This window comes from Lissotriton vulgaris, chromosome 5, assembly GCF_964263255.1.
Source record: "Lissotriton vulgaris chromosome 5, aLisVul1.2, whole genome shotgun sequence".
NCBI classification, from domain to species: Eukaryota; Metazoa; Chordata; class Amphibia; order Caudata; family Salamandridae; genus Lissotriton; species Lissotriton vulgaris.
Genome location: NC_141693.1, coordinates 77224890 through 77250627, shown reverse-complemented (window position 1 = coordinate 77250627; position 25738 = coordinate 77224890). Strand labels below are relative to the sequence as shown.

The 25738-nt window shown below is 46.6% G+C and overlaps 1 protein-coding gene across 1 annotated transcript in view; it reads right to left on the bottom strand.

Moving 5' to 3' along the window:
• Positions 1–227: 227 nt before the first annotated feature.
• LOC147710237 (E3 ubiquitin-protein ligase TRIM39-like) overlaps positions 228–25738 on the bottom strand; it is a 192891-nt gene continuing 167380 nt past the window's right edge. The window contains exon 6 of the mRNA XM_086920910.1: positions 228–2134. Within this exon, the coding sequence (XP_086777036.1) occupies positions 1623–2134 (512 nt within the window). The 3' untranslated portion in view covers positions 228–1622. The remainder of the gene's footprint in view (positions 2135–25738) is intronic.

Genomic DNA, 25738 nt, shown 5'->3' with positions numbered 1-25738 from the left:
AGGGTTCATTTGACAACTGTCTTGTCCCTTAGTTCACTAATAATAGCACTGTCACAGGGGCAGGAATGGTCTCCAAGGTCATGTATACAAACAATAACTTTTAGTAGGTACTTCTCGATGCAGCGCAATGTGACTGATTAATGTCAAAGCTCCAGGTGTGAAAGAAATACACATTTTTGAATTCTGCAGAGACTTTATCATATCTTACATGTCATCTTATGTTTGGTGTGTGGTTCACATGGCACACATTTTCTAGGCTTGTATAAAAAAGTGTATAGGGAAAGATATGTAGGGGTCGGTTTCACAAGAGGCTTCTGGTTGTCATGGCAATAGATGACACATGCAGGTATTGGTGATAGGTATTTATTAGGAGCAAGAAATGCCAGCCTACAACTAAATACACCAAAATACTTCTGCCGTGTAACCTGCAAAGTGATTCCCAGCCAGACACTTACTACTACCTAATAACATAGCAGAGCTGAGGAATGAGAGGGCTAATGTTACCCAAAGACTCAAAAAATCCAGTTATTATATGTAAACCAGTTAGCATATAACATAATAAGGTGTGCACGTCACCGTGGATGTGCACTAGCCGTATGCTGGAATATAAATATGGCACTGTAATTATGCAGTCATTAGGTGTACGAATCACTGTGACGCGCACTTTAGCATACCTCTCTCAGCCCCATAGTGTGCGAATCACCGACAAAGTGCACACCCTTTTCAAAACATGCCGCTTGTAGTTCACAAAGTGCGAATCAGTGATGATGCACACTTCTTTACTCAGGATTCAGCGGCCGCCGCCGCCTCCTCAGCATCAGGCCTTCCCAAGATCATGATGCATTAATGGACCGTGCGTGCGCACGCAGCACGTGCGTCATTGACTCGCCCGCAAACTGCACTACGGGGGCAGCAGTTCAGCGTCACGTGCACTGAGCATGCACAGTTTAGCTGCACGAGCCTTCACGCCAGACCTGCACTCCTTCAATTATGCAGCATGTGAACTTTCCCTGCTTGTAGCCGTCCTGCTACACTATGCCAAGGACATTCACTACTGGAACGCACGGAAGGGTCCTCTTTTCTGAAACCCGCAATGTCTCAATACTGCTTGCTCCCAACGCTCAATGCTGCAGGCATCCAGAATACGAATGAAATTACAGGCTCCCAGACATCGCCAGCTTGTAGAAGAGGACACAAGCAGGCATTGGGGTGATAGGCATTTATTAGGAGCAGCTGTATGGAGCCTTCACACAAACTAACAACCTTCCAATTGTTGCACCCACACCCCAATTCCATTATAGAACATGTGGCATCATGTTACCAAGGTGTTGGTAACTAAAATACCACAATTGTGAAGAAGATTCTTCGGTAAGTTGGTGTTTAAACTAGGGATCGACAGTTGAGGTGTGGGCTCTTCACATCGGGGTTGGCTGACATCTATGCATTAATAAATCTACATGAAAGAAACCTTTTTTTCCAGACACTAGAATTACTACCCTCTCCCAAGAGACTGATCCCCAAAGGGAAACTTATTTTTATAAGGGTCTCTGTGCTCCTGGTCACATGTTATCACTGCAGAAGGGGGCATGAGGGAAGGATGAGAGGCTGAAGCTCCCTGCAGCTCACAGTAGCCTAAGCTCAGTTTTTCTCCAAAGACAGAAGTACGGGAAAAGCCTTTCTGTGAAGCTGGCCTGCGGGAAGGTGTAGAGACACTCCATGGAGTCAGCATTGTACAGGGACAGCCGCCCCCCCTCGTAGTCCAGAAACACTCCCAGCTTCTGGGGCTTCCTAGAAGGGGATAGAGAGGTCTCTGGAGTGGTGAGAGCCTTGTACTGACCATTACGCACCAGCACAGCCCAGACTCCCGCCTCAGGAAACGGTTTGAAGAACCCCTTCCTGTTCACAGACTCTACGGCGACCCCCGCATGCCACCCTCCTCCCTCCTGCAGCAGCTGCACCTCCCAGTAATGTCTGCCGGAGGTGAACCCCTCGCTCCCCAGCACACACTGGTAGTAGGTGAATCTCTTGGGGGTGTCTAGCGCAGGCTGTGTTGTGCTTCTGAATCTCACACGTCTCCGCTCCTCAGACAGGAAGAGCTGTTGATAAGCTGTGTCAGGATCCAGAGTCACCATCACTGCGGAGAAAAGATTCATAATTAGAGATTAGACAGAAAAAAGGCTGTAATTACAGCTTTCTGTTTTACATATGATTAATATAAGCCACATCAGGAAGGAGCAAGCGGTGCTAGAGAGCGTACTGCACTAGACTGTTCACTTCACTAAAGCGTACATTTATCTAAAGCGCATACTACACCAAACAGCACTACATAGACAGGACATTCTCCTACACACTACACTGCACCATGCAGTGTTCAACACTACGAGAGACAGTTCTAGACTGTACACTGTACTACACAAACACTGCAGCAGATAGGGCACTGTACTACACAGTACACTGTATCAGATGGTACAGAGTAAGAGAGCTAATGGAAGGTATACTGTACTAGTCAGTACACTGCATGAGATGGCACAGAGTAACAGATACTAGAACGTATCTTGTACTTGTCAGTAAACTGCATTTAATGGTGCAGAGTGACAGAGCTACTAGAAGGTCTGCTGTACAAGTCAGTACACTGCATTAGATGGTAAGGTGTGACAGAGCTACTACACTGTATACCGTACTAGTCCATACACTATTATATGGTACAGATTGACAGAGCTACTGGAATGTATCATAGAATAGTCAGTACACTATATTAGATTGTACAGAGTCACTCTACTTGGGGGCTAACAAGAGATTACGAGACTGCAGAGGGTCCAAAAAGCAGCCGCTAGAACTCGTCTTGCATGCCTACTACTTCTAGTGCTATGCGCAGATTACACTGGTTGCCAGTGGCTAGATGCATGGAGTTTAAGTCCCCTTGTACTGCTTTCAGGACTTTGAATTCTTCCTCCCCTGGCATCCTAGCTGGCTTGCTCTCCTCCTACACCTCCACCCGCCATCTACGCTCGATGGACCAACACCTGGTAGTTGTTCCCGGGGTTAATAGAGTTTGCGCCGGTGGGTGTTCTTTCGCTCATGGGCAGCTAAACACTGGAACGTCTTCTCCCTGAGCAATCAGAAGCATAGACTATTATCTGGCTTTCCATGAGGATCTTAAGACTCATCTTTTCCCTTCACGGTAGACCTCTCTTGCAGTTCTCTCCCGTTCTGTTTACCAGTTGATTTTATTTTTTTTAGCTTATCAGTCTTCACTCTTTTTAAAAACAATTTTTGCTGTCAGTTGCCTTTTGTTGCTTTTAGGGCTGGGATGCTCCTTTGCTGGGGCAGCTATGCGCTCTTTAAAATTACCTAACATATCATAACAGAGCCACTTGAAGGTATACTGCACTAGTCAGTACACAGTATTAGATGGTACAAAGTAACAGCTATACTATAAGATATACAGAACTAGTCAGTACACTGCATAAGATGGTACATAGCTACTTTATGGTATAATGTACTAGTGAGTACACTGCATTAGATGGTACAGAGTGATAACGCTACACCAAGGCACACTGTACTAGCCAGTACCTAAGTGGTTCTTTATTGTTCAATTAGTTAAAATCATTACAATATGCTTCATTTTCAAGTATCGGGTAAGAAAAATAAAAGAAGAAAAAAGAGGATAAAATTAAGATTTTAAGTTCGTAGCCAACGTGCATGTTCTAGGTCAGATATCTGGGATAGCTAAAATCTATGAAATCGTAAAAGCAGCAGTCCAGGCTGAATCTAAAGTGCTAGTGCATAGGGAAAACAACTGCATCTATGGACCAAATTTTCTCATACGAGCGGGTCCTTTAACCCAGTAGATTAATGTTCCTTTATAGTGATAGGTTACTTACAACCTTTGTGTTAACTGTCCCAGCATTAATTGTGTGTAAAAACGGTTCAACACAACGTTTGCAGGTATTTTCCTTGACTCGGGATGCGCGAGTTGGCTAATCCGACGTGCACGGTTTGTCTTCTAGTCTTGGTCGGTTGAGTTTCCTTCTTTGCTATGCAGGCCATTAAATCATTGTAGCTCTGGCTTGGTGGCCAGCTAGTTGCTGCTGGTAGTTTTTGTAGTATTTGTAAGAACAACCCAAATGGCGTCCGTGAATTTCCTTAGTCTGGCCTTGGTTTTTGCTGTGTTGGCAGAGAAACACAGGTCTGAGACTTCTCTGCAGTGTCTAAGGCCATGCGCCCTGCAAACTGGGATTACCAAGTGATGTCCCTCACTAGCCATCTTTGGACAACAGCACAGTAAGTGAAGGCAGGATTTGCTTTGGTATCTACATAGACGACAAGCGATTGAGTTGTCCTGCTGAGCCCACGATAAAAGTCCACGATAAGTAGTGTAAGAAGTCTCATGTATGAGATTCTCTTCTGAACTTGAACTGTCAAGGCTTGCTCAAAATAAGGGAGAGGTTTCCCCAGGATATAAGAGGCAACCAGTTTAGAGAAATTAGGCTGGAGGCTTAAGCTTTCCAGGTCCCTTTTAAATGAAATGTTCTTAACCTGTGCATTCACTGACTTTTTCCAGGCTGTGACCGGGATGTCCTAGATTAGCAAGTTTTTAACTTCTATTTCAAGTAAACTTCTTCGAAGATTGTTTTGATTTGAGCTTTCAATGAAGGTGGGGAGGCATGCAGAGAGCTGGTGTAATATTTTATTGTGTCCCCTAAACATGAGATCCAGACAAGTGAGTTCCAGCACCAGTCTCACTCTGGCTCTCCTGGCCTGTCGGGGGAGCATTGGAACCTTCTTGTAAGCAGAAATATGGAAATACATGAGGAACCAGTTGAATGCGCCAGGAAAAGGGAGGGGAAGAGTTTGTCTCAAGACTTTCAGGATGGGTTCTGCGGTTTGATTATGTAGCTGCTGGTTTAAACATTTTAAACTGTAAATGATGCCGACCCCCTTGCTTATTAGATGCTTGAGATGGACCACTGGTTTTACCCTGTCTGCTAGCCCGACTCCAAGATAGTTGTAACTCGTGCATGTTTTAATTTGCTTATCACCTAGGCGCCATTGGGCAGTTTTCTTTCAAGGGTACTTCTCAAAGAGGAGTATCTTGGTCTGCTCCTGGTTCGCTATGAGATTGTTCTTTTGATTGTACCTGTGGAGTGCATTAAGGGCTTTCTGTAGGCCGGTCTGCATATGGTCCATTATTGCGATGCCATCGGCATACTGAAGAATTTGTAGCCACATTATCCCCAACTTCGATGTTACTAGACATGCACTTTCCTAGGCTTTGCCCAGGTCTGTTGTATAAAGATAAAAATATAGGGTGTGTTCGGGGGGGAGGGAGGAACAGCCTTTTGTTTCAGACCATTGTTGGTTAGCACCTTTGCTGTTGCAGTAGATTAGCTGGTCTTTATGTGGACCCAGGTTCCCTGATGTAGTGCAGTTATTGCGTTTAGTAACTGTCTGGGGATACCCCAGGAGTCTAAATTTTCCCCCAGTTTTCCTCGATCCACCCAGTCAAGCTGTAGTCCCCAAAACCGCAAAAGAGAGATGGTTGAGTCGGTTGTGTGTTGCTTCATATGCCAGGTAACCAAGTGCTAGGATGTTATCCGTGGTAGAACCTTTGGGCCTTAATCTTGACTGAAAGAGGGGAAGGATGTTATCATTTACCCAGGCTTCTAGTTCTTTCAGTAGTATTCTTGCATACGCTTTAGCTTCTAGGTCTGATAAAGCAATGAGGCGATTGTTTCCCGGTTTCGTGTAGTCCCCTTTTTTGTAAATTGGGAAGAGGATGGAACCTTTCCATGACGATGGAATTATTAAGGTGGCGTAGGCGTGCTTGAAGAATGGTGTAAGCTGTCCCAATCAGTACTCATGCGAGGCTTTGAACACGGACCCCGTTAGGTCCTGGGGCTCTATCGGTCATTATTTGTTTGATTAAATCAGTTAACTCAGCAATGTTAGGTGTTTTGGGGACCATGGCGTGTTACTAAAGAAGATTGTTGTGGGTTGGTGTATGATGTATTCTGAAAGTTAAAGTATAGCTGTTTTGCGTACTTAACCCACTCGTCGCCTGCCACTCCAATCTCTTTTGACTGACCGGTGATACTGTGTTGGTTGATGTATTTCCAAAGTTGAATGTGTTCCCTTTCTTTGAGGAGAGTGAATATTTCCAGCCATTCGGACTCAGTCTTCTACGATCTTATCTGACAAACTTTCTTACTGTGCTCTGCGGGAAGGGCGATTGTGTGTGTGCGCAAGTTTTTGTTCCCTTTTTTCCTTGCCTTCAGGACCTTTGAAAGGCTACGTTTGAGAAGGTATAATTCCCTTGGTTTGATATGTAGGTTAGTGGTTGTACGTGGGTGGCCTGCGTCTGGATGATTCTAGAGCCACCCCATAGGGCTTGTTTTAGGAGTGCTTCCCAGTGCCCTGGGAGGTGGACGGTACATATTGCTGTTGAATTGGACTCTGGAGCAAGCGATCTGAAATGACAATGTAATCAATTGTGGACTAGTTGAGTGGGAACCAGAGGGGATGCTCAACCGCTTTAATGGCATGCACGAGCCCAGGCTGCACCTTTGAAAGAGGCCCTGCAAGAGGGCAGACTCTATGGAAGATAGGGGGTGGGTTTGCGGGTTCCCCAGCTCCGGAGTATTCAGGTCACTGACAATAACTGGGAAACGTGAAACGTATTTGTTTAATAAGGGATCCATTTTTGTTGACAATGCTGGTTTTCTTTTTTTGATGAGTGGCAGGGTTATCATAACAGTTAATTAACAGTAGACAGAATGAGTTGTTGTTGCTATTTAGCCCACTGATGAGGGCTGCTTGCAGGTATGTGGTGTTGGTTGCAATTGAAGTAGTCTATCCTGTGAGCTTGGTTATGAAAGGCAGCCAGATGCTTGCCCAAAGCTATTGCGTTTTATGGCTGCGGTGTGAAGTTCATGTAAACCTAGAAGAATTAAAGGTTCAGTAGCCCAGGTCTCTGGTAAACAAAGGATGTCATTTTTTGAGGGTATTTATTTGCCGAGTTTGTACTGAGAAGCTTTTTAAGACCAGCTACGTTCTAGCATATGATTGATAGTTGCGAGTTGATCCCAAGAGTTCTGGTGCTGATCTAGTTGCAGTCAGCCTTTGTGATTTTAATGTTGCCGTCGTGAGAGCAGGCCTTCATATCGGGTCAGATTGCACTGTCCAAGAGTTTGCATCGGCTCATGGGAGAACTGTCCTATAATCAAGTTTGCTTGTTATCCTGTATGCGTTGTAGGATGTTCGCTTTGCTGTCAAATTGTTCCCTGGATCGCTGCCAGACGTTTCCCTTAGAACAGAGTACACTACGTTCGTTGGCAGGAGTACTTTAAACATGTAAAGATATTTCTCTGGTGCGGGGAGTGCGGTGTCTATGCCCCATTCCACCATGACCGATATCTCTTCTGGCATTACCCCTTCCCAAATATTGTGGTTCAGTCCGATCGAGGTCGATTCCCCATGAGTACTGCCAGGTAGGCTCAGGAACTTGACCCAGGCTAGTTCGTCAGATTGTATTTGGGCCAATGTGGGTATATGCTTAAATAAACCAAGTATATTCCCCATTTAAAAAGATATAGTGGCCCTCGATGCAATATCTGGGGGTGAAGATTACCTCGTGAGTAGGTTTGCTGGCTTGATTCTCCATGAGTGCAGCTCTTGGTCCAGTCTGAGCAAAACTTGAGGTGGGATTCAAACAGACGTCTTGATAACTTATTTCTGGGCTGAGAGTGGGGCCTTGGAATGGTAGGCCAGAGATGATGGACCCCGAGTAATGGGTGTCCTGGTAGTTGGATTTTGTTCCCTGGACAGGCATGATTGAATGGTTTGCTCAGGCTTCGTGTTAGTTGCCTGGCCTTTTAGGCTGTACAATTACCGCGTTCAGAATTGGGTAAGATGAAGTGCCCGTCACATCTTTTACATCGGGTGTAGTTGGTACTGGTAATATTGGTTTGTTTGGGACAGACGTTTGGCAAAAATTGGGTAGGTCCGAGCTATATCGTTGTTAGCTTGTGATATTTGATTTGGAGTTATTTGTAGGAAGGCAACTCGAGGGCTCTGGCATTTTTCTGCTGCTTCTTTAGTATTTTCCTTGGCCCTCCTCGAGAGAGGCTCTTCTTGCTTGTTCTTGTTAGGGGAATTGTCCTAGATTTCATCACTTAGGTGTAGAATGCACGGGCTGAGGCTTTATCTTCATGGGCCGGTGGAAGGGTTAATGGCCAAGGGTGGGACATGAATTCTGGGCTCCTATGTGGGGCAGCCAGGAAGGGTTGTTGTGGAGTTGGTTTGGGAGCCAGCTCGTGATTTTGTAAGCTTGGAGCTACTATTGAACAGCGCATTAATGGTAATCCCTGTACCGACTAGTGGGACCTATATGGCTCGTTTTCTGCCACAGCCTAGTATGGCTGCGAAGCCAGTGCATGTTGAGGGGGGGGAGGGGGGTGCGAGTAGAGCTCCCATCAGTCTAAGGCTGCTAGTTTCTGCCTACCCGACAGGAGCTCGCCCCCACACCCTCCGGGCCCCAGACGGCTGTGGCAGAACAGAGGCAGGGAATCTAGGACCAATGGGCCGTGGGGGTACACACCACACTCCATTTACCTCTGCGCCGGTCGCTGACCGTTATAGGCCGATGCGGGGCTTGCAGTCCCTTGCGCGATCCCGGAGATAGATAGTTAGATAAATAGATATGTTTGTTCGCTCCAATTCCTTTACTGCCTCGTAAAAGACCAGACCGCACTCATCGGTTGTAGCAATTGTGGTTTATTCACCACACTACAGGACGCGTTTCGGCGTAGCGCATTCTTCGAACTGTAACCATGCAATTGATGTGTTCAAATTATAAATAAAGTTCAACAACAGAAACATGGTCGTCAAATTACGTCATTCCCTCTAGATTCAATGACATCAATGATGCACTCACTCATTACTATCAGTTAAAAAGGCACTGAATACCAACATAATTCATTCAAAATGCATGGATTTTCGGAAATAATTAAGTCCTGTATGGGCAAACTCACAGCTATTATTATTACTTGGTCACATTTCTATTAATCTCGAATTAAAGAGGACATATATTCTTCTATACAATCTCAATATTGAAATTAATGAAAATAAGATAAGATTGAAAATAAGATTATATACATATATACACTTTTATGCAATTCATTATCGCTGAGTATGTCTTGTGTCTATACACTTATCTTATTGCCTAATGTGTTCGCTTAGTGTTGCTAAATTTTTTCCAACTTTTTCATTCTCTATTTTAGGGGTTTTTAATAACAATTTAGCCTTGAATAGGCATGTGTACTATTCAATAAATATGTGACCAACACAATTTTTTTTAAAAAACATGTTTTTATTGGTTTTACAACATGGAAAGGAGCAGCTGTCTTCATATATAAAAAGGTCCATATCATCTTCAATACAACAATCCGACAATGACTATACCACTGCACACTCTCATTTCTGGTAAGTATTAATAATCCAAGATACAACAACCCAAACCCCACCCGCTTAATCATCCCCGGATTCATCATCATCAGAGTCATCATGATCTAGATCAGCAATAGGCTCGCATATGTCCCCTCTATAAGTGTTCCAGGCCGCCCATACTTTTGTCCACTTCCCAGGGCAGTTCCTGTTTACATATACTGTTCTTTCCGTGATCATTGTGACATCTATGTCCTTACGCCAAGACTCCAATAATGGTCGGTCAGTGGCTCCCCATTTTTGTGCTATGTTACGTTTTGCAACCATGAAGCCCAGTGTCGCCCAAGTTTGACCATGTCTCGTCAGATCATTTGGTTCCCATATGTTAAGGAGGCATCTTCTCGGCTCAGGTAGTAAAGAGACGTGTAGGGTCTGGGATATCGTACGAAGGACTTTGCGCCAATAATCCACTATACATGGACAGTCCCAAACAGTATGGGAAAAAGTACCCTCCTCCCCGCATCCGCGTAAACAGTATGGGTGTTGTGTTCTGCCAATTTTATGAAGTGTAGGCCTAGTGAGGTAGGAACGGTGAAGATTTTTTAGTTGCACCAACCTGAGTCTAGCTGGGATTCCCACCTCTCGCGGCGAGGCCAGGGCCTCCTGCCATTCTGTCTCGTTCTTGTCTTGAATATTCGTGACCCATTTACCTTTTAGGAATGTCGTGGGATCAGGAATGTTGTTGAGCAACTTACGGTACGTGAGTGATGTGGCTCGTTGTTGCATCAAGTCTGTAAGGAGTCTATCCTCCAGGGGGGAGGCCTCAGGTATCTCAGTGTCCTGTAGTAGGAGTGTCATGAGAGCGTGGCGGATTTGTAGGTACCGAAATCTTTCAGTGGGAGCCAGTTTGTACTGTTGCTGCAGTCTATCGAAGGGAATGACCGTTCCCCTTTCCCAGAGGTCGCCCACTGTGGAGATACCAATGGCATCCCAGTGCCGGAATCCCTTACTATTCCGAAGTGTGCTGAACAGTTTCGAGTCCCAGAGTGGGGTAAGTTTGGTAATGACACCTTTCAACCCTAGACGAGCCTGCGCTATGTACCATAATGTGACTGTGTGTCGCGTTGGTCCTTCTAGCAACTGTGCACGTTTTGAGTTGTATAGGGCCGCTAACATATTGTCCGTCCCGAGTTGCGCTCGATCAGCCATGAATGCCGGGTCTGTGTGGGAGACGTGAAGCCATTGGTTAATAATCTTAAGATGAGCCGCCCAATAGTAAAATTGGACATTGGGGAGCGCTATACCGCCATCATACCAGCTACGGTGTAGCTTTGTCTGCGCAATACGCAGTGGTTTGTTACCCCAAAGGAGCGTGGACACCAGTGCAGCCACCTGCTTAAAATATCGCAAAGACACTGGGAAGGGTGTATTTTCCAGTGCGTATAAGAAGCGAGCCAGGGCCATCATTTTAAATAATGCTGCTTTCCCCAGTAATGTCAGGGGTAGAGCTGACCAATGGACCACATCTCTTCGCAGGAGCTCCAGGGGTAGGGTTAAATTGTTGTCGTGGAATGCGGCCGGGTCAGTTGTAACGACAATGCCCAAGTATTTAAAGGAGTCTCGTGCGAGCTTTAAGGGACAATCCCTGGGGAGTCTAGGAACTGGACCACTCAAGGGGTGGAGAACTGACTTAGACCAATCGATTGTATATCCGGAGATGGGTCCGAAAGTGCGGCAGATCTCAAGGAGCGCTGGCAACGAGCTCTCTGGGTCTGTGAGATATATCAGGATATCATCAGCGTAGACGGAGATGCGGTCCTCCCAGTCCTCCGTCCAACGTATACCTCGCATTAACAGGGCTTGCCTGACCCTAGCCGCCAGGGGCTCCAACACCAATGCAAACAGGAGTGGAGACAAGGGGCATCCCTGCCTGGTCCCCCTCGTCAACGGTATTGTCTCCGACAGGTGACCGTTGGCCGCTACATGCGTCACTGGGGCCGTATAAAGGAGCCGGACCCACGCACAAAAGTTTGGGCCGATACCTAAGCGCCGAAGCACCGCAAAGAGATATCCCCATTCCACCATATCGAACGCCATTCGTGCGTCCAATGACAGGACTGCTGAGGGTTCAGTTAGTAAATCCCTTCGAGCCAATACATTATGCAGACGTCGAAGATTGAGTGCAGTGTGTCTGTGGGGCATAAAGCCGGACTGGTCCGGATGAATTAAGTCGGGCAAGTGAAGAAGTGTGGCTCAATGGTTAGAGCGGCAGACCCTTAGGCAGAGGTCTAGCCCGGGACCTGGGTTCAATTCCCCGCCTCGGCGGGTATTGGGCTCAAAAATTCCACCGACCTGATAATTCTCGCCTCAGTGCCTATTCCAATCATGGAGTCCCACTCTGCAACTCTGGGCAATAGCTTGCGTAATCTCCACAACGGCCCCCACAACGCTAAGGATGCCTGGCCTCCACCTTGGGGGTGCCTAGGAGTGGACACCTCACAGGGAAAGCCAGGATGGGTTCCACAGCGGTATTCGTACAAGCGCCTTGAGGCCCTTGCGGGTGAGTCCCGCACCGTCCCGACGCTGTTGGTAGCGGTCGCTCCCCACGCTCCCTGCTCTCTGCTCTCTTTGGTATCGTTGTGTTGCGCTCCTTACCTAGTCCTGCTACTTTTCAAATCTGCTGGCCCCAGTCTCCATAACGCTGTAGCGCGATTAGCATTGGCATAAATTAGAATTTTATTTCAGCGCTTTTTGCCGACTTTAGCACTGTGCTTAATTCACGCTGGTGTAACGCTATTTGTGCGATATTTGCATTAATTGATTAGGAAACCTTTCATTGTTGCGCTTTTGCTCACATTGTCTCAATATTTCATTTGTCTTTGTGCCTGTCTGCAGTTTCGTTTTCTCTGCCATTTTGTTGGTGTTGTGCCTGGGAGCCCGCCCTGCCTCCCAGCTGATCCTCCCTCGCCCCTCCTCCTCCCCCTCCCACTATCCACATCTGACAGATGCCTTTCCGCGCAGCATTTACGCGCAGCGGTCGCGCCCCATGCGCGCCGAATGTGCGCCAAAGGTAAGCCCGTCTACGCCCGTCCGCACCTGGACCGCGCCCAGCGCCAGACCCCCTGGCCCCCACAAACCGCACTCCTCCCGCATAACGTATGACGCCGCCACCCTCCTAGCCCTTAACCCCGGACGAACACCTCAATGCTACGACGCTGCCCCAGGACACACCCACGGTCCCTTCGCCTGCTACTCCTGCAAGTTCGCCTGCATCAAGACCCACAACAAATCCAGTAACTCCAAACACAGCTCCGACTCCAACCACCTGAAGTGCATTCTGCTGAACACCCGCTCAGTCCACAGACACGCCACTGAACTCTGGGATCTACTCGACACCGCTTCACCGGACATCGCCTTCCTTACAGAAACCTGGATGAACGCATCATCAACACCCGACATCGCCATAGCCATCTCAGACACCTACAAGATCACCCGAAAAGATCGCACCAACCAAACAGGAGGAGGCATCACCATCGTCCATAAGAACACCATCAGAATCACGACCAGCTTCGACGATAACCTTACAACCACCGAACACTTCCAGATCCACACCGACCCCAGGACCACACTCAGAGGAACCCTCATCTACAGGCCACCAGGAACCCGTAAACAATTCAGCGAAGACATCACTGACTTCATCAGCCCACATGCCCTCATCCTCCGAGAACTACATTCTACTGGGAGACCTCAACTTCCACCTGGAAAAGAAAAACGACAGCAACACCACCACCCTTCTGGACAACCTAGCCAATCTCGGACTCAAACAACTTGTTGATACCCCCACCCATGTAGCCGGACATACGCTAGATCCAATTTCACCTTCAGCAAGCACATCTCCTTCGATCACTCTACAGCTCCCCATTGGACGGACCACAGCTGTGTTCACTTCAGCTACAGAACTACCTCGACCCACAACCCCCCACAACCTATTCCGCGAAGAAACTGGAACAAAATCACCACCGACCAACTCCTCACATCGCTAAACCAAAATCCTCCCACCCTCTCATCAGACCCAAACCAAGCCGCCACCAAACTCAAACAATGGATCACTCACACCGTTAACGAATTAGCACCCTTGAAAAACCACCAAACCAAACAGGGCAGCAAAAAGGCCCCCTTGTTCAACGATGACCTTAAGAAATCCAAGAAACTATGCCGTACTCTAGAGAAAACATGGAGAAAAAACCCAACCACGGACAACTTGACCACCTTCATGACAGCCACCCGCAAACACCACCAATTGATCCGAGCCACCAAGAAATCCGCATTCAAGGACCGACTCGACAACGCCCATAACAGCAAGGAACTATTCAACATCGTCAAAGAATTCACCAACCCCACCGCAGCCTCCAACGACATTACTCCCTCCCAAGACCTCTGCGATTCGTTATCTTCTTTCTTCTACAACAAAATTGCCGACATACATAACAGTTTTGAGAACATTTTCAAAGAACAGTCCACTCCACCCACCTCCGAACCTAAACCGCCCTCTAACAACCTTAGCGCCTGGAACCCAATCACCACTGAAAACCCCATCCGCCTAATGAACTCCATCCATTCAGGTTCGCCAACCGACCCCTGTCCCCAACACATCTTCAACAAAGCAGACTCCATCATCGCACCCCATCTCCGTGATGTCATCAACTGCTCCTTCAACTCCGCTACCTTCCCAGATAGCTGGAAACACGCAGAACTCAGCGCCCTCCTGAAGAAACCCACAGCAGACCCCTCTGAACTTAAAAACTACTGCCCCATCTCCCTCCTCCTATTCCCTGCCAAAGTCATCGAGAAAGCCGTCAATAGCCAGCTCGCCGCCTTCCTTGAATCCAACAACTCCCTCGACACCTCACAGTCCGGCTTTCGAGCCAAACACAGTACCGAAACTGCCCCTATCGCAGCGACAGACGATATCCGAACACTACTGGACAACGGAGAAACTGTTGCCCTCATCCTACTCGACCTTTCCGCCGCCTTCGACACAGTCTGTCATAGCACCCTCATACAACACCTCAGCAACATCAGCATACAAGGAAAAGCCTTGGACTGGATCATCTCGTTCCTCGCCGGAAGAACCAAAGAGTCCAACTTCCCTCATTCAAATCAGAGGCCACCGAAGTCATCTGCGGAGTACCACAAGGATCATCACTCAGCCCCACCCTCTTCAACGTTTACATGAGTCCCCTCGCATCCATCGCGCGACAACACAACCTTAACATCATCTCTTACGCTGAAAACACCCAGCTGATCCTTTCCCTCACCAAAGACCCTAACACCGCCAAAACCAATCTTCACAAAGGCATGAAAGAAGTAGCCGAATGGATGAAAAACAGCCGCCTAAAACTTAACTCAGACAAAACGGAAGTCCTCATCCTAGGATCATCCCCCTCTGCTTGGGACGACTCATGGTGGCCATCGGCCCTGGGCTCAGCGCCCATACCCACAGACCACGCACGCAACCTAGGCTTCATCCTAGACTCCTCCCTCTCGATGACCAGACAAGTCAACGCCGTCTTGCTTCAACGTACTTCGTATGCTCAAAAAATCTTCCGTTGGATCCCCACCGAAACAAGAAAGACTGTCACCCAAGCACTGGTCACTAGCCGATTGGACTATGGAAACACCCTCTACGCCGGAATCACAGCCAAATTACAGAAAAAACTCCAACGCATTCAAAACGCTTCAGCCAGACTCATATTGGACATTCCTCGCCAAGCTCACATTACCGGTCACCTGAAAGACTTCCACTGGCTTCCCGTCAACAAGAGAATAACGTTCCGTCTCCTCACCCACGCACACAAGGCCCTCTACAAACTAGGACCCGAATGCCTCAACACACGACTGTCCTTTTACACACCCACCCGCCAACTAAGATCCTCCAATCAAGCCCTCGTCGCAGTTCCGCGCATCCACAGATCCACCATGGGCGGAAGATCCTTCTCCTACTTGGCGGCCAAGACCTGGAATTCTCTACCCACTCACCTCCGCCTTACACAGAACCACATCTCCTTCAGAAAAGAACTTAAAACCTGGCTATTCGATAAATAATGCACACCCTCCCCCAAGCGCCTTGAGACCCTCTGGGTGAGTAGTGCGCTATACAAATTCCTGAACTTGAACTTGAGTAGTGCGCTATACAAATATCAATTTACATTTACATTACATTACAAGTGAGTTTGCAGCCTATTAGCGAGCAATTTAGCAAGGATCTTAGCTTCCACATTGAGCAGTGAGATGGGACGATATGAGTGGCATTCCGAAGGGGGCTTTCCGGGCTTAAGAATCGCCACGATCGTGGCCGTTCTCTGGTCAAGCGGTAACATACCCTGGTCACGACTATCATTATACATTGCAAGTAGGTGCGGGCCAAAGGATTCCGCGAAGCGCTTGTAAAGTTCCACTGGCATTCCGTTGGGTCCTAATGCTTTTCCAGACTGCAAGGATTTAATGGCCGTGCCTATTTCGTCTGATGTTAGATCCGACTCCAACTCTGCCACAGCTTCCGAGTCCAGGCTCTGCATCTCTATGGTTTGCAATAGTTCCACTGCGTCCGCCAGCGTGGCGCCTAAGGAGGAGGTGTACATTGCCCGAAAATGTTCTGCTAGTGTATGTGCTATGGCGCCGGGTTCTGATACTATCTGGCCCTCCACCGTCTGTAAACATGCAATCGTTCTAGAGCAGCGTTCTTTCCTGTCAAGCCAGGCCAGTAGCTTTCCTGCTTTGTCGCCCACTTCGTATATCCTGTGCCTAGTCGCTGCCAGGGACGCCTTCGTCTCTTGCATAAGATATTCCTAGGCTGTGGGGTTTTAGGTTTAAACCTATAATAACTGATGAAGCCCCACTGAAAGAAAAATAGCCCTCACCGGTGAAAACATATAAACACTGAAAAAACACATGCACAGCCACAAACTAAATGCCATTCAAAGAAAGGAAAAATAGAGTGAAAGAGTCATTTTTTTCTTCTTGATGGGGTCAATACAATGTAACTTTGTTATGCAAGCTATCAGTAAGAAAGACTGGCTAACATTATTCTGCTTGAATTTTGTTCTTTAGGGATGCCACTATAATATTGTTTCTTCTTCCTTTTACTTTTTTCAGTTTTGTGGCCTTTCGTCTAAATATGCAGGGTTTAGTTTCATGCTGGTCTGGTTTAATTATTTTTATAAACTGTAGAAAATGAGGAAATATCAAACTCATATTTGATATTTTGTCTGCATTGGATTCTTTCACTGATAGGTAAAATGGCTGGTTTCATAACAATATTTCCTAATATGTGTCATCATACTTACCCACAGAGAACGGGTAAAAACTCTTGATACATCAGATAATAGTTTCTAGTGGGTCAGTATTGATAGTAGGTGAATTGCCAACACCTCGGGCTTTAAACATTCAATGCAAGGTATATTGACAAGAAAATATATATCATCAAGCATCTGGGATAGGGGTTAAAACATGACACCAGATTTTTGGAAAACATGTAAAAAAGGTTCTTTCCGAGTTCAACAAAGATTGGAGTGATATTGTTTGTATTTGCAGTGATTCAGCCACATATATAGAAAAGTTGTGTGATGACCTGTCAAAATTGATACACGAGCTGAAGTGATTCCCTGTAGGAGAACCTTGCCACTTGTTAGATGGTATGCTGAAAGCATCTTTACATTCTTCAGAGTTAATGAGGGATCCTATTGACTTTTTAGTCCAGTCTGGTGCACTGTTTTCTTTTGCACAGGAACTAAAACACACATATTTATCATTTTGTGCTTTATGTGGCATCAAAGAAAGAGTCAGCCCAACTGTGTCCCTTAGCTGATGGTTCTCAGCCCAAGGGGCTATGAATGCTGAGAAGGCCTTTTCACAGAAGTTTACATGGGAAAGAAAGAAAGAGCGCACATAACCCAAAGACTCGCTGAAAAAGTATTGTATGGTGTACTACAATAAGGTTAATTAGCAAAAATCTATTTGGACCTCATATACACTATACGTACACTGTCTATATACCATGTTCTTTCTGTGCAGAAGGCAAGTAATAATAAAAGCAAAACGTTCCATAAACACCGGTAAAACACTTTCTGTTGTTTTAGTGGCGCGAAAATGTGTAAACACTGATAAAAACAGTTTTTTAAGATCTTGAAATCACTGAAAAAACCCCACCAGAATTTACCAAAAATAGAAACTGAAAACAGGAAAGTCTAGATATTCCCTATGTTGTTGCTGTTTTAAATCTAGAATGCGAGCGTTTTCGGGTGTGGGGTCATTGAAGTGTGCGGTGTCTGCTAATTGTAGTTCGTGTTCTAAAGTCGTCAGGTCCTGGTGTTTGGATCGCTTGTGACCTGTGATCGCGGCTATGGCCTGCCCTTGCAATACTGTCTTGTATGCCTCCCAGAGGGTGGTTGCGGAGGTAACTGAGGCTATGTTTTCAGTAAAGAAATGCTTTGTGGTCCGGCGTAACTCCTTTCGCACCTGAGGGACACAGAAGTAACCGGGGTAGATGGGATATAGTCGTTTGTGGGTGGTGTGTTGTGAGACATAAGTCAACACTATCGGTGAGTGGTTAGATACCCCCCTAGGTCCTATAGCTACGTCAGGTATGTGTGGTAGGCAGGACTCCGAAGTCAAAAAATAATCTATGCGTGAGAGACTGTTGTGAACAGAGGATTGGAAAGTGTATTGTTTCGTCCCTGGGTGCCGTCGTCTCCACACATCTATTAGGCCCAACGCATCTGCAAAACTCTGTAGGCGGGAAACGTCAGACGGTTGCTGCCGCACTGGGTGTCGGTCCATCCCTACATCCATTGCCGCATTAAAGTCACCTCCGATGAGCAGGTCTGCCTCCGGAAGAGCTAATATAAATTCGCTAAGGGCCGGGAGTGCCACCGTGTGCAGCGCGGGAGGAATATAGACCGACACCACATTAAGCAGTCTGCCTTCCCATTGACCATGCACCGCTGCAAAGCGCCACTGATCGTCGTGTTTGGTGTGTAGGACTAAAAACCGAGTTTTTTTGGATTAAAATACCTGTGCCCCTTGACCCAGTGGTGAATTCCGAATGCACTATCATTTTGAACCCCCATCTATCCATCACCCTGCATGCCGAACCTGTGAGGTGGGTCTCCTGTAGGAGAGCCAAAGTGGGGGCCTGTCGCTTTAGGGACCTTAACACCAATCCACGCTTAATTTCGTCGCCCAATCCGTGCACAATCCACGTCAATAGTGTAAGTGGCGTCACTGGCTTCATAGGGGGTCACGCCATCGAGATTAGTGTGTTGTGTGTCTGTAGCCATCAAGGGTTTTGGATGTAAATGGGGGTAGCGAGTGTGCCATATCAAGCCGTAACCAGTTAAGTTGTAGAGACCATGCTGCCTTGTCAATGTTAAACAAATTTACAACCAAAAAACAAGAAGAATCCAAACCCCGGAGCCCACCCACCTCCCTGCCTAACGGACTTTCAACTGCCCGCCACCCCAACTCAGCAGAGTGCTTCTTGCCAACCCAGAACATGTACTTGCGTGGTAGGGGGTGAGAGGTACATGCGAGGGTACACCCTCCCATTCCTGGTAGGGTCTGCTCCAGCCCAGCGTCCAGGAGCGGTATAATCAAAATGTTCAATTAGTGGGGGAAAAGTGTTTTAAGTGCGCCGCCTACTGGCTCAGTTCATCCCTTGCCCAAGACGTCTGCATCCACTCTTTGCGAGGGGTCGTCTTCCTGTTGAAAAAGATCTTGACTGCTTGCCGCTTCATCGTTAGTCCTGCGGTGGTGATCCTTGTTTCTGCATTGGGTGCCGCTTGCCGTCCGCCATCCCTCGAGCCATTCATACGCTTCTCCCGGTGTCTCAAAAAAACAAGTTTTTCCCTCCGCCACGACTCTCAGTCTAGCGGGGAATAGTATCGAGTAAGGCACCTCACGAGCCCTCAGCACCTTCTTCACTTCAATGAAACTAGCGCTTGGACGCCTTCGGGCAGCAATTCGCGCTCTATAAATCCACATCCATTCCATTCCAAACTGCGACGGCGTCGGGACACCGCAGCCGTATAGTCTGGGAAAAATGAAATTGCTGAGTTTAACACGCGAATTTGTGGGGAGACGCGTGCTGTCTGGAGGATTATGTTGCGATCCCGAAAATTGAACAGGCGGGCTAGTACCGGCCGTGGGGGCATTCCTGGCTTGTCTCTGCCACCCGGCACCCTGTGTGCCCGTTCTACGGAAAAGAAAGTGGATAGTCCCTTAGGCTGCAGCCGCGTTTTAATGAGGTCCTCGACATAGCGATCCATCGCTTGCCAGCCCTCACTTTCTGGAATGCCAAGGATGCGCAAGTAATTGCGTCGCAATAGTCCTTCTTGCTTATCCAGCTTGTCGAACAACACTTTATTTTCTTCCTCTAGGCGTGTTACAGTTTTTTGCAAGGCTGCTGTGTCTGTGGTCAGGGTTTTCGCCGTCTTTTCAACTTCTGTGACTCTAGTTGTGATTTTTTGAAAGTCCGCCCTGAGAAGGGAGACGTCAGTGGATATAGAGCCTACCGTGGTCTGCACGTTGGTAAGCGCCACCATAATATCTTCCAGGGTCACTTTTGCATCTGTCCCTGCGGCACCCCCTGTTGCTCCCTGTCCCGCTGGAAGCGGGGGAAAGTCCTTCGAATAGGCGCACTTGTCCAGTTGTGCCTGGGAGTTTTGGTTCCTGGCCCCCCTACCAGACATGATGGCCACTCAAGATGGGTCTAGGGGCCTTCTCGGGAGTCGCGTCGCACTTGGCCTTGCTGCGTGTCCACCGCCGGGTTACGTTGACGGATAGGCCTTTGTGACCCCTGTACCCAGTATCCCCCCCTTGAATCTGTGGGGGGGGGGGCAATCCTCTGCAATCAGCAGTACCGTCGAGGCCAATGGGAAGGCGGGCCTGACAACGCCGCCCAATTGAAAGCGGGCTCAAAGCTGCAAAAAAGGTGTCGGGCCCCGGGGCTGATGTAGGCCGCGCTGGGTGTGCGCGGTATTTTTATGGCCAGTTCAGTCTCTGAGCTTTGAGCACCGCGGGGCCACCGCCAAGCTGGAATCCCGCCGCCGGATTTATCTTAAGGGAGGGGGGGGCAGGGGTCAGCAGGTCTCAAAATCCGCCCCCCGCCGTCAGGCCGTACGACAGCCCCGCCACCGCCACCAGGCCCCCTCGCTCACCAGTGCTCTCCGCTGCCTCGTAGGTATGGAGGAGGGGGAGGTAGTCACTGCGTGCGGTCCTCGCGGGCCCCGCTCAGGCTGCTGTGGTGCGGGCACACCCGGAGCCCTCCGGATGTTCACAGCGTCGATAGTAGTGCCCTAGTCCGGGCCTTGGTGAAGCCGCCGCCTCTGCTTCCACCCTTCGCAACTTCTGCCCGGGGCCTCGGAGCAATCTAGGTCCGGGCTTCCTCTGCATTGTGGGCCGCAATCACATATATATACACACACACACACACACACACACACATATACATATATATATATATATACATATACATATATATATATATATATATATATATATATATATATATATATATATATATATATATGCAGAAAAAACCATAGGTTTTAGGCCATATATAGTTAGGAATTTGCATTTACAAAACCTTGAAAATTCACTGAAAAAACCATTGGTTATAGACCATATATAGTTAGGGATTAGCCTTTTCAAAACCTTATTTTACTCACACAAAACCATTGAAATTTCATATATAGTTAGTTGCACTAACTATATATTGCGCACCCGCAATCCACTGCTGATGATGTCACATATTACATCATTCATGACATGGTTAGTGACATCACTGATGACATCACTGATGACATCTCAAATGACATCACTGATGACATCACTGATGACAACATCCAGTGACTGTATGTTTCTGTAAAGTTAAAATATGTCTTACATATTGAAGAATGAGTGGATGTATAAGTGTCTGGATGAAGGATTTAGTAGGTGCATGACTGACTGTATGAGTGAGTGATTAAATGTGTCTCACTGAGTGCATGGGTTAGTGACTAAACTGTCTTAATTTGTGCATCATTATATCTGTTGTTCTACAAACTGCTGCATATGTTGATCAGTAGCTATATGAGTAACTATATGGGTTATTCATTGGTTTCCAAGTATTTGTATGGGAAACTGAGTGTGTGTGTATGGGTGGCTGGGAGGTGTGTGACTCTGTACATAGATGTGTGAGTAGTTGATTCACTATATGTATGGGTTCAAAAGTGCATGTGGAAACAGCTGTATGGGCGGTTGACTGTGCATGAGTGTATTAGTGAGTGAATGGATATCTCAGTGCTACATGTCAAAGTAAGTACATATGTAAAACACAGTACATGTGAGAGTTGACATATATAAATAACTGTGCATAAGAGCCAGTGAATGTGTGAGTGGCTGTATGGATCATTGTGAACATGTATCAGGGATTGTATAAGAGAGTAAATATGTGTTAGTATATGTTTGAATAAGTAAGGTGTGTATAACTGTATAGTTGAGAAAATGGAGGTGTGATTGATTTTTTGCATAACTGTCTAGGTGTGTGAGTAACTCCATGGATGAGTGACAGTCTGTGACTGTCTGTTTACACTGATTGTATCTAAGGTTATATTAGAGTCTGAAGAGGTTCATGGTATTATCACATGAATGATATCATCAGTGATGTGATCAGTCATGTCAAATGAGATGTTATCAGTGATTTTATCAGTGATGTCATTTGAGATGTCATCAGTGATGTCATCAGTGATGTCATTTGAGATGTCATCAGTGATGTCACTAACCACGTCATGAATGATGTAATATGTGACATCATCAGCAGTGGATTGCGGGTGCGCAATATATAGTTAGTGCAACTAACTATATATGAAATTTCAATGGTTTTGTGTGAGTAAAATAAGGTTTTGAAAAGGCTAATCCCTAACTATATATGGTCTATAACCAATGGTTTTTTCAGTGAATTTTCAAGGTTTTGTAAATGCAAATTCCTAACTATATATGGCCTAAAACCTATGGTTTTTTCTGTGAATTTCAATGTTTTTTTAATAGCAAATATCAAAAGCTGTCAAATGTCAAGTACGTGATCGGTAAAAACTTTTTCGTGTTTATGCACGCTGATGTGCTTTGAACGCTGCCCCCCCTCCCCTCTTTTCTCTTAGTAGTACTCTCTCTTTGCAGATAGTGAAGAGTAGTTAACGCAGGCCTTTACCCCCGTTGTAATCCGTCATGCCTGCTTGTCTCTCCATTTGATTGATTGTTATCCAAGCATTTACTGTTTTACAATTGATTCTCTTTGGTTCATTCTCTATTTACAAACAAGCACAAAGTCGCAATACTCTGTTTAGTCTTTGCAGATAGTGAAAAATTGTGTAAAAAAATAAAAGTAATCGAGCAAAATCAGTAGGCCACTAATTGGATCTCTTTTTGACCTCGCTAAAATAGAAATATTAGGAACAACCCTTCATGAGAAATACGAAAATAGTGAGATGAACTGAGCTCCACACCATGAGGGCGGCAAGACAGCTCGGCTCCGTCACCCACCCCGCCCAAAATAACGACAAACCCTATGCAAATATTAAAAATATATACAACACACCAGCAAAGAAACAGGGTAAAACATTTTATTAAATAACTATTTACATAACTATTTTATACTTTTTATTGCCCGATCCGGCTAGCTCAATCGATCGAGCATGAAACTCATGCACTCTGATAGCAAGCGTTGCTACTGATGCTATGCAGACCAAAACTGGTTTTCAGTTTGTACATTTTTCTAGATTTTTCCATCCAAGGTTGGTTGAGTTTGTAGAACGATGGCTTCAGATTTTCAACATACGGTGTGGTGGCGCAGACTGGGAGGGGGCGGTTCGCCCCTGCCCCCTCCCCAAGTTAGATTTTCATACGTGAAAGTACGTTAATGGTTTTGGTACCTGAGTTGCTTCGATGTCACTGCCATTCTCAAATGGCAAAAGTTCTGGATGTTGGGTGCCATAGTTCAGAGTTCTGAGCAGCGCTTGTAACACTGTCTGAAGCTTATTTCCACCTACTGCAGCTTCACTATTCTCAAAGTAAGTGAGGGTCGTTTGTGGACCTGACTGCATTTGAAAACAATGTGATATGATACCTCCCTAAACCGCTTGACGGAGGCCCCCGAGGGGCGGTGTGATGGCACGGACTCGGAGAAGACGCTTGGCTCCGACCCCCTCCCCAAGTCTTATAGCACTGGTTTAGCCTGAGATCGCCCCCGACATAGGCGGCCGGCTCCCGGGGTCCGGCGGAACTTTTTGCCTTTTGATGACTCTTCTATTCTGGACCTTGTCCCACAATCCGTTTGACCTGAAGACACGCTGTAGTGGGGCGCCCCTTTACCGTTTTAGTTGCCATTCCGCCCGCTTTTGCTACACTGTGCCTCTTCCGCCACTCAGCTGTTTACCGCCCGCTCTTGCGACTACAGCGTCTCGCTCACCATGTAGTTGAGTTGCTCCCGCTCTTGCGATGCAACGATAAGCGACTGCCACAGGACTCTCAAAATGGCGGCCGGCTCTTCAGATTTGGGCGTGGTCCACTAAAATGGCCCTGGGACACCTTGGAACTCGGACGCTTCCCTGATAGGGCTTGGGTCCCATTCTCGAAAGCGTCCCCTCAGCCGTGAAGATTCTACAAAAGTCTTGGGGGCCCCCGACTACCGCAGGCTTCTGGTGGGGAGCGGCTGCCATGTTTGCTCGTGGAATGGCCACGACAGACCTACGAGATGGTAGTGCTCTCATGCTGACGCCAGCTTTAGTCTGAAACATCCAGAAACACTGTAGACTACCAATTCGATCAGTTCCGGTAGCGCCCCAACATGACCCGGTAGAGAAGAACTTGCCCTCCCCTCTTTGACTGATGGTTCTTGTTGCCTGTCCCCTCTGTTGTCATTTAACAGAACTTTTTAAACTGCTGAAAGGGGTTGTGTTCCGAACGCTGGTTGGTGGAGACATTTTGACTATATTCTTGACCTACGTTGTCGCGTAATGCGTTATATGACACGCCGCGTTAGCGCACCCGGAAGTGATCCGGGGCGCGGCGCGCAGCGCGTAACGTAAGCATAACACGTCATGTGACTTGTTACTAAAACTTTTTATTGGTTCATTTTACTTTTGTTATTTTAATAATGAAAAGCTTGGTCATATGACCTAAAAAATACGCTTTTTATTGATTTCGAACTTTTTTTTTCTAAACATATATGTTATAATATTCCAGGCTAATGTACTTTCCCGGAAAATTTACAACTGTCCTGCAAGTAAAATATATTCCTTTTTCGAGAAAAAGGGCGTTTCTTCGTTCCATGACGGAGCCGTTGAGTAAAAGAGACTCGGCCTGCTGTCTTAGTCGCCGATACGCCTGATTATCAGATTCTTATCGATCACTTTATGTTGCAGGAGTGGAAAACACAACTGCCCTTGACCATTTATCTTTACTGCGTTCCTGCGTATTATACCTTTTATCCGTCATGTAATTGGACTGCTTTATTTCACTTGCCTTTTACTGATTCAAAAACAGTGACTAAAAGTAAAAACTTTACCAATGTAAATACTACTACCATGTTTTGTTTTAAAAACCTTTATTGTGAAAATGTCAGTATACAAATACGGGCCTATAACCACGTGGGCCGGCCACGGAGCAAACTGAAATCGTATATGATGAGGAGACATTTACATTATGGAGGAACGTAACGAGCGGGCCATTAAGTTGCAAGAACTAAGGTGTCTAACAGTTGCGGAATCGGTGGACGTACATTTTGTAATTAAATTACGACAGGGCCACTTACAAAAAAATCATCTAGATATACATTTGCGGGCAAGTACCATGGGTGACGTTAATTCGAACTTTCAATACTACAGTAATCAATAACACATCAGAACTTAATATCAATAGGGATGTCAAAATATTCAATCAATTCTCGTCCCCGCCCGCCATGAGCATCAAAACTGCATTCATATCTCGTGATATCAAGGTTGTTCGACCAGTACACAACAAGGAGTTACGAGTCCCATTTATACCGGCGCCATTTTGGGCGAGGCCGGGCAGGTCCAAGATATAGTCAAAATGTCTCCACCAACCATCGGCCAGACCAGAACCCCTTTTGGCCCTTTATGCTACAAGATGGTGTCTTCCATTCAGAAAATATTGTTGGCAGCATTTTGAAAGGAAAGATAAACAGCCGTTCTCCTAGTGAGTCTCACATTGTTACATTTAGGAAGAATGTTGAAGAGTA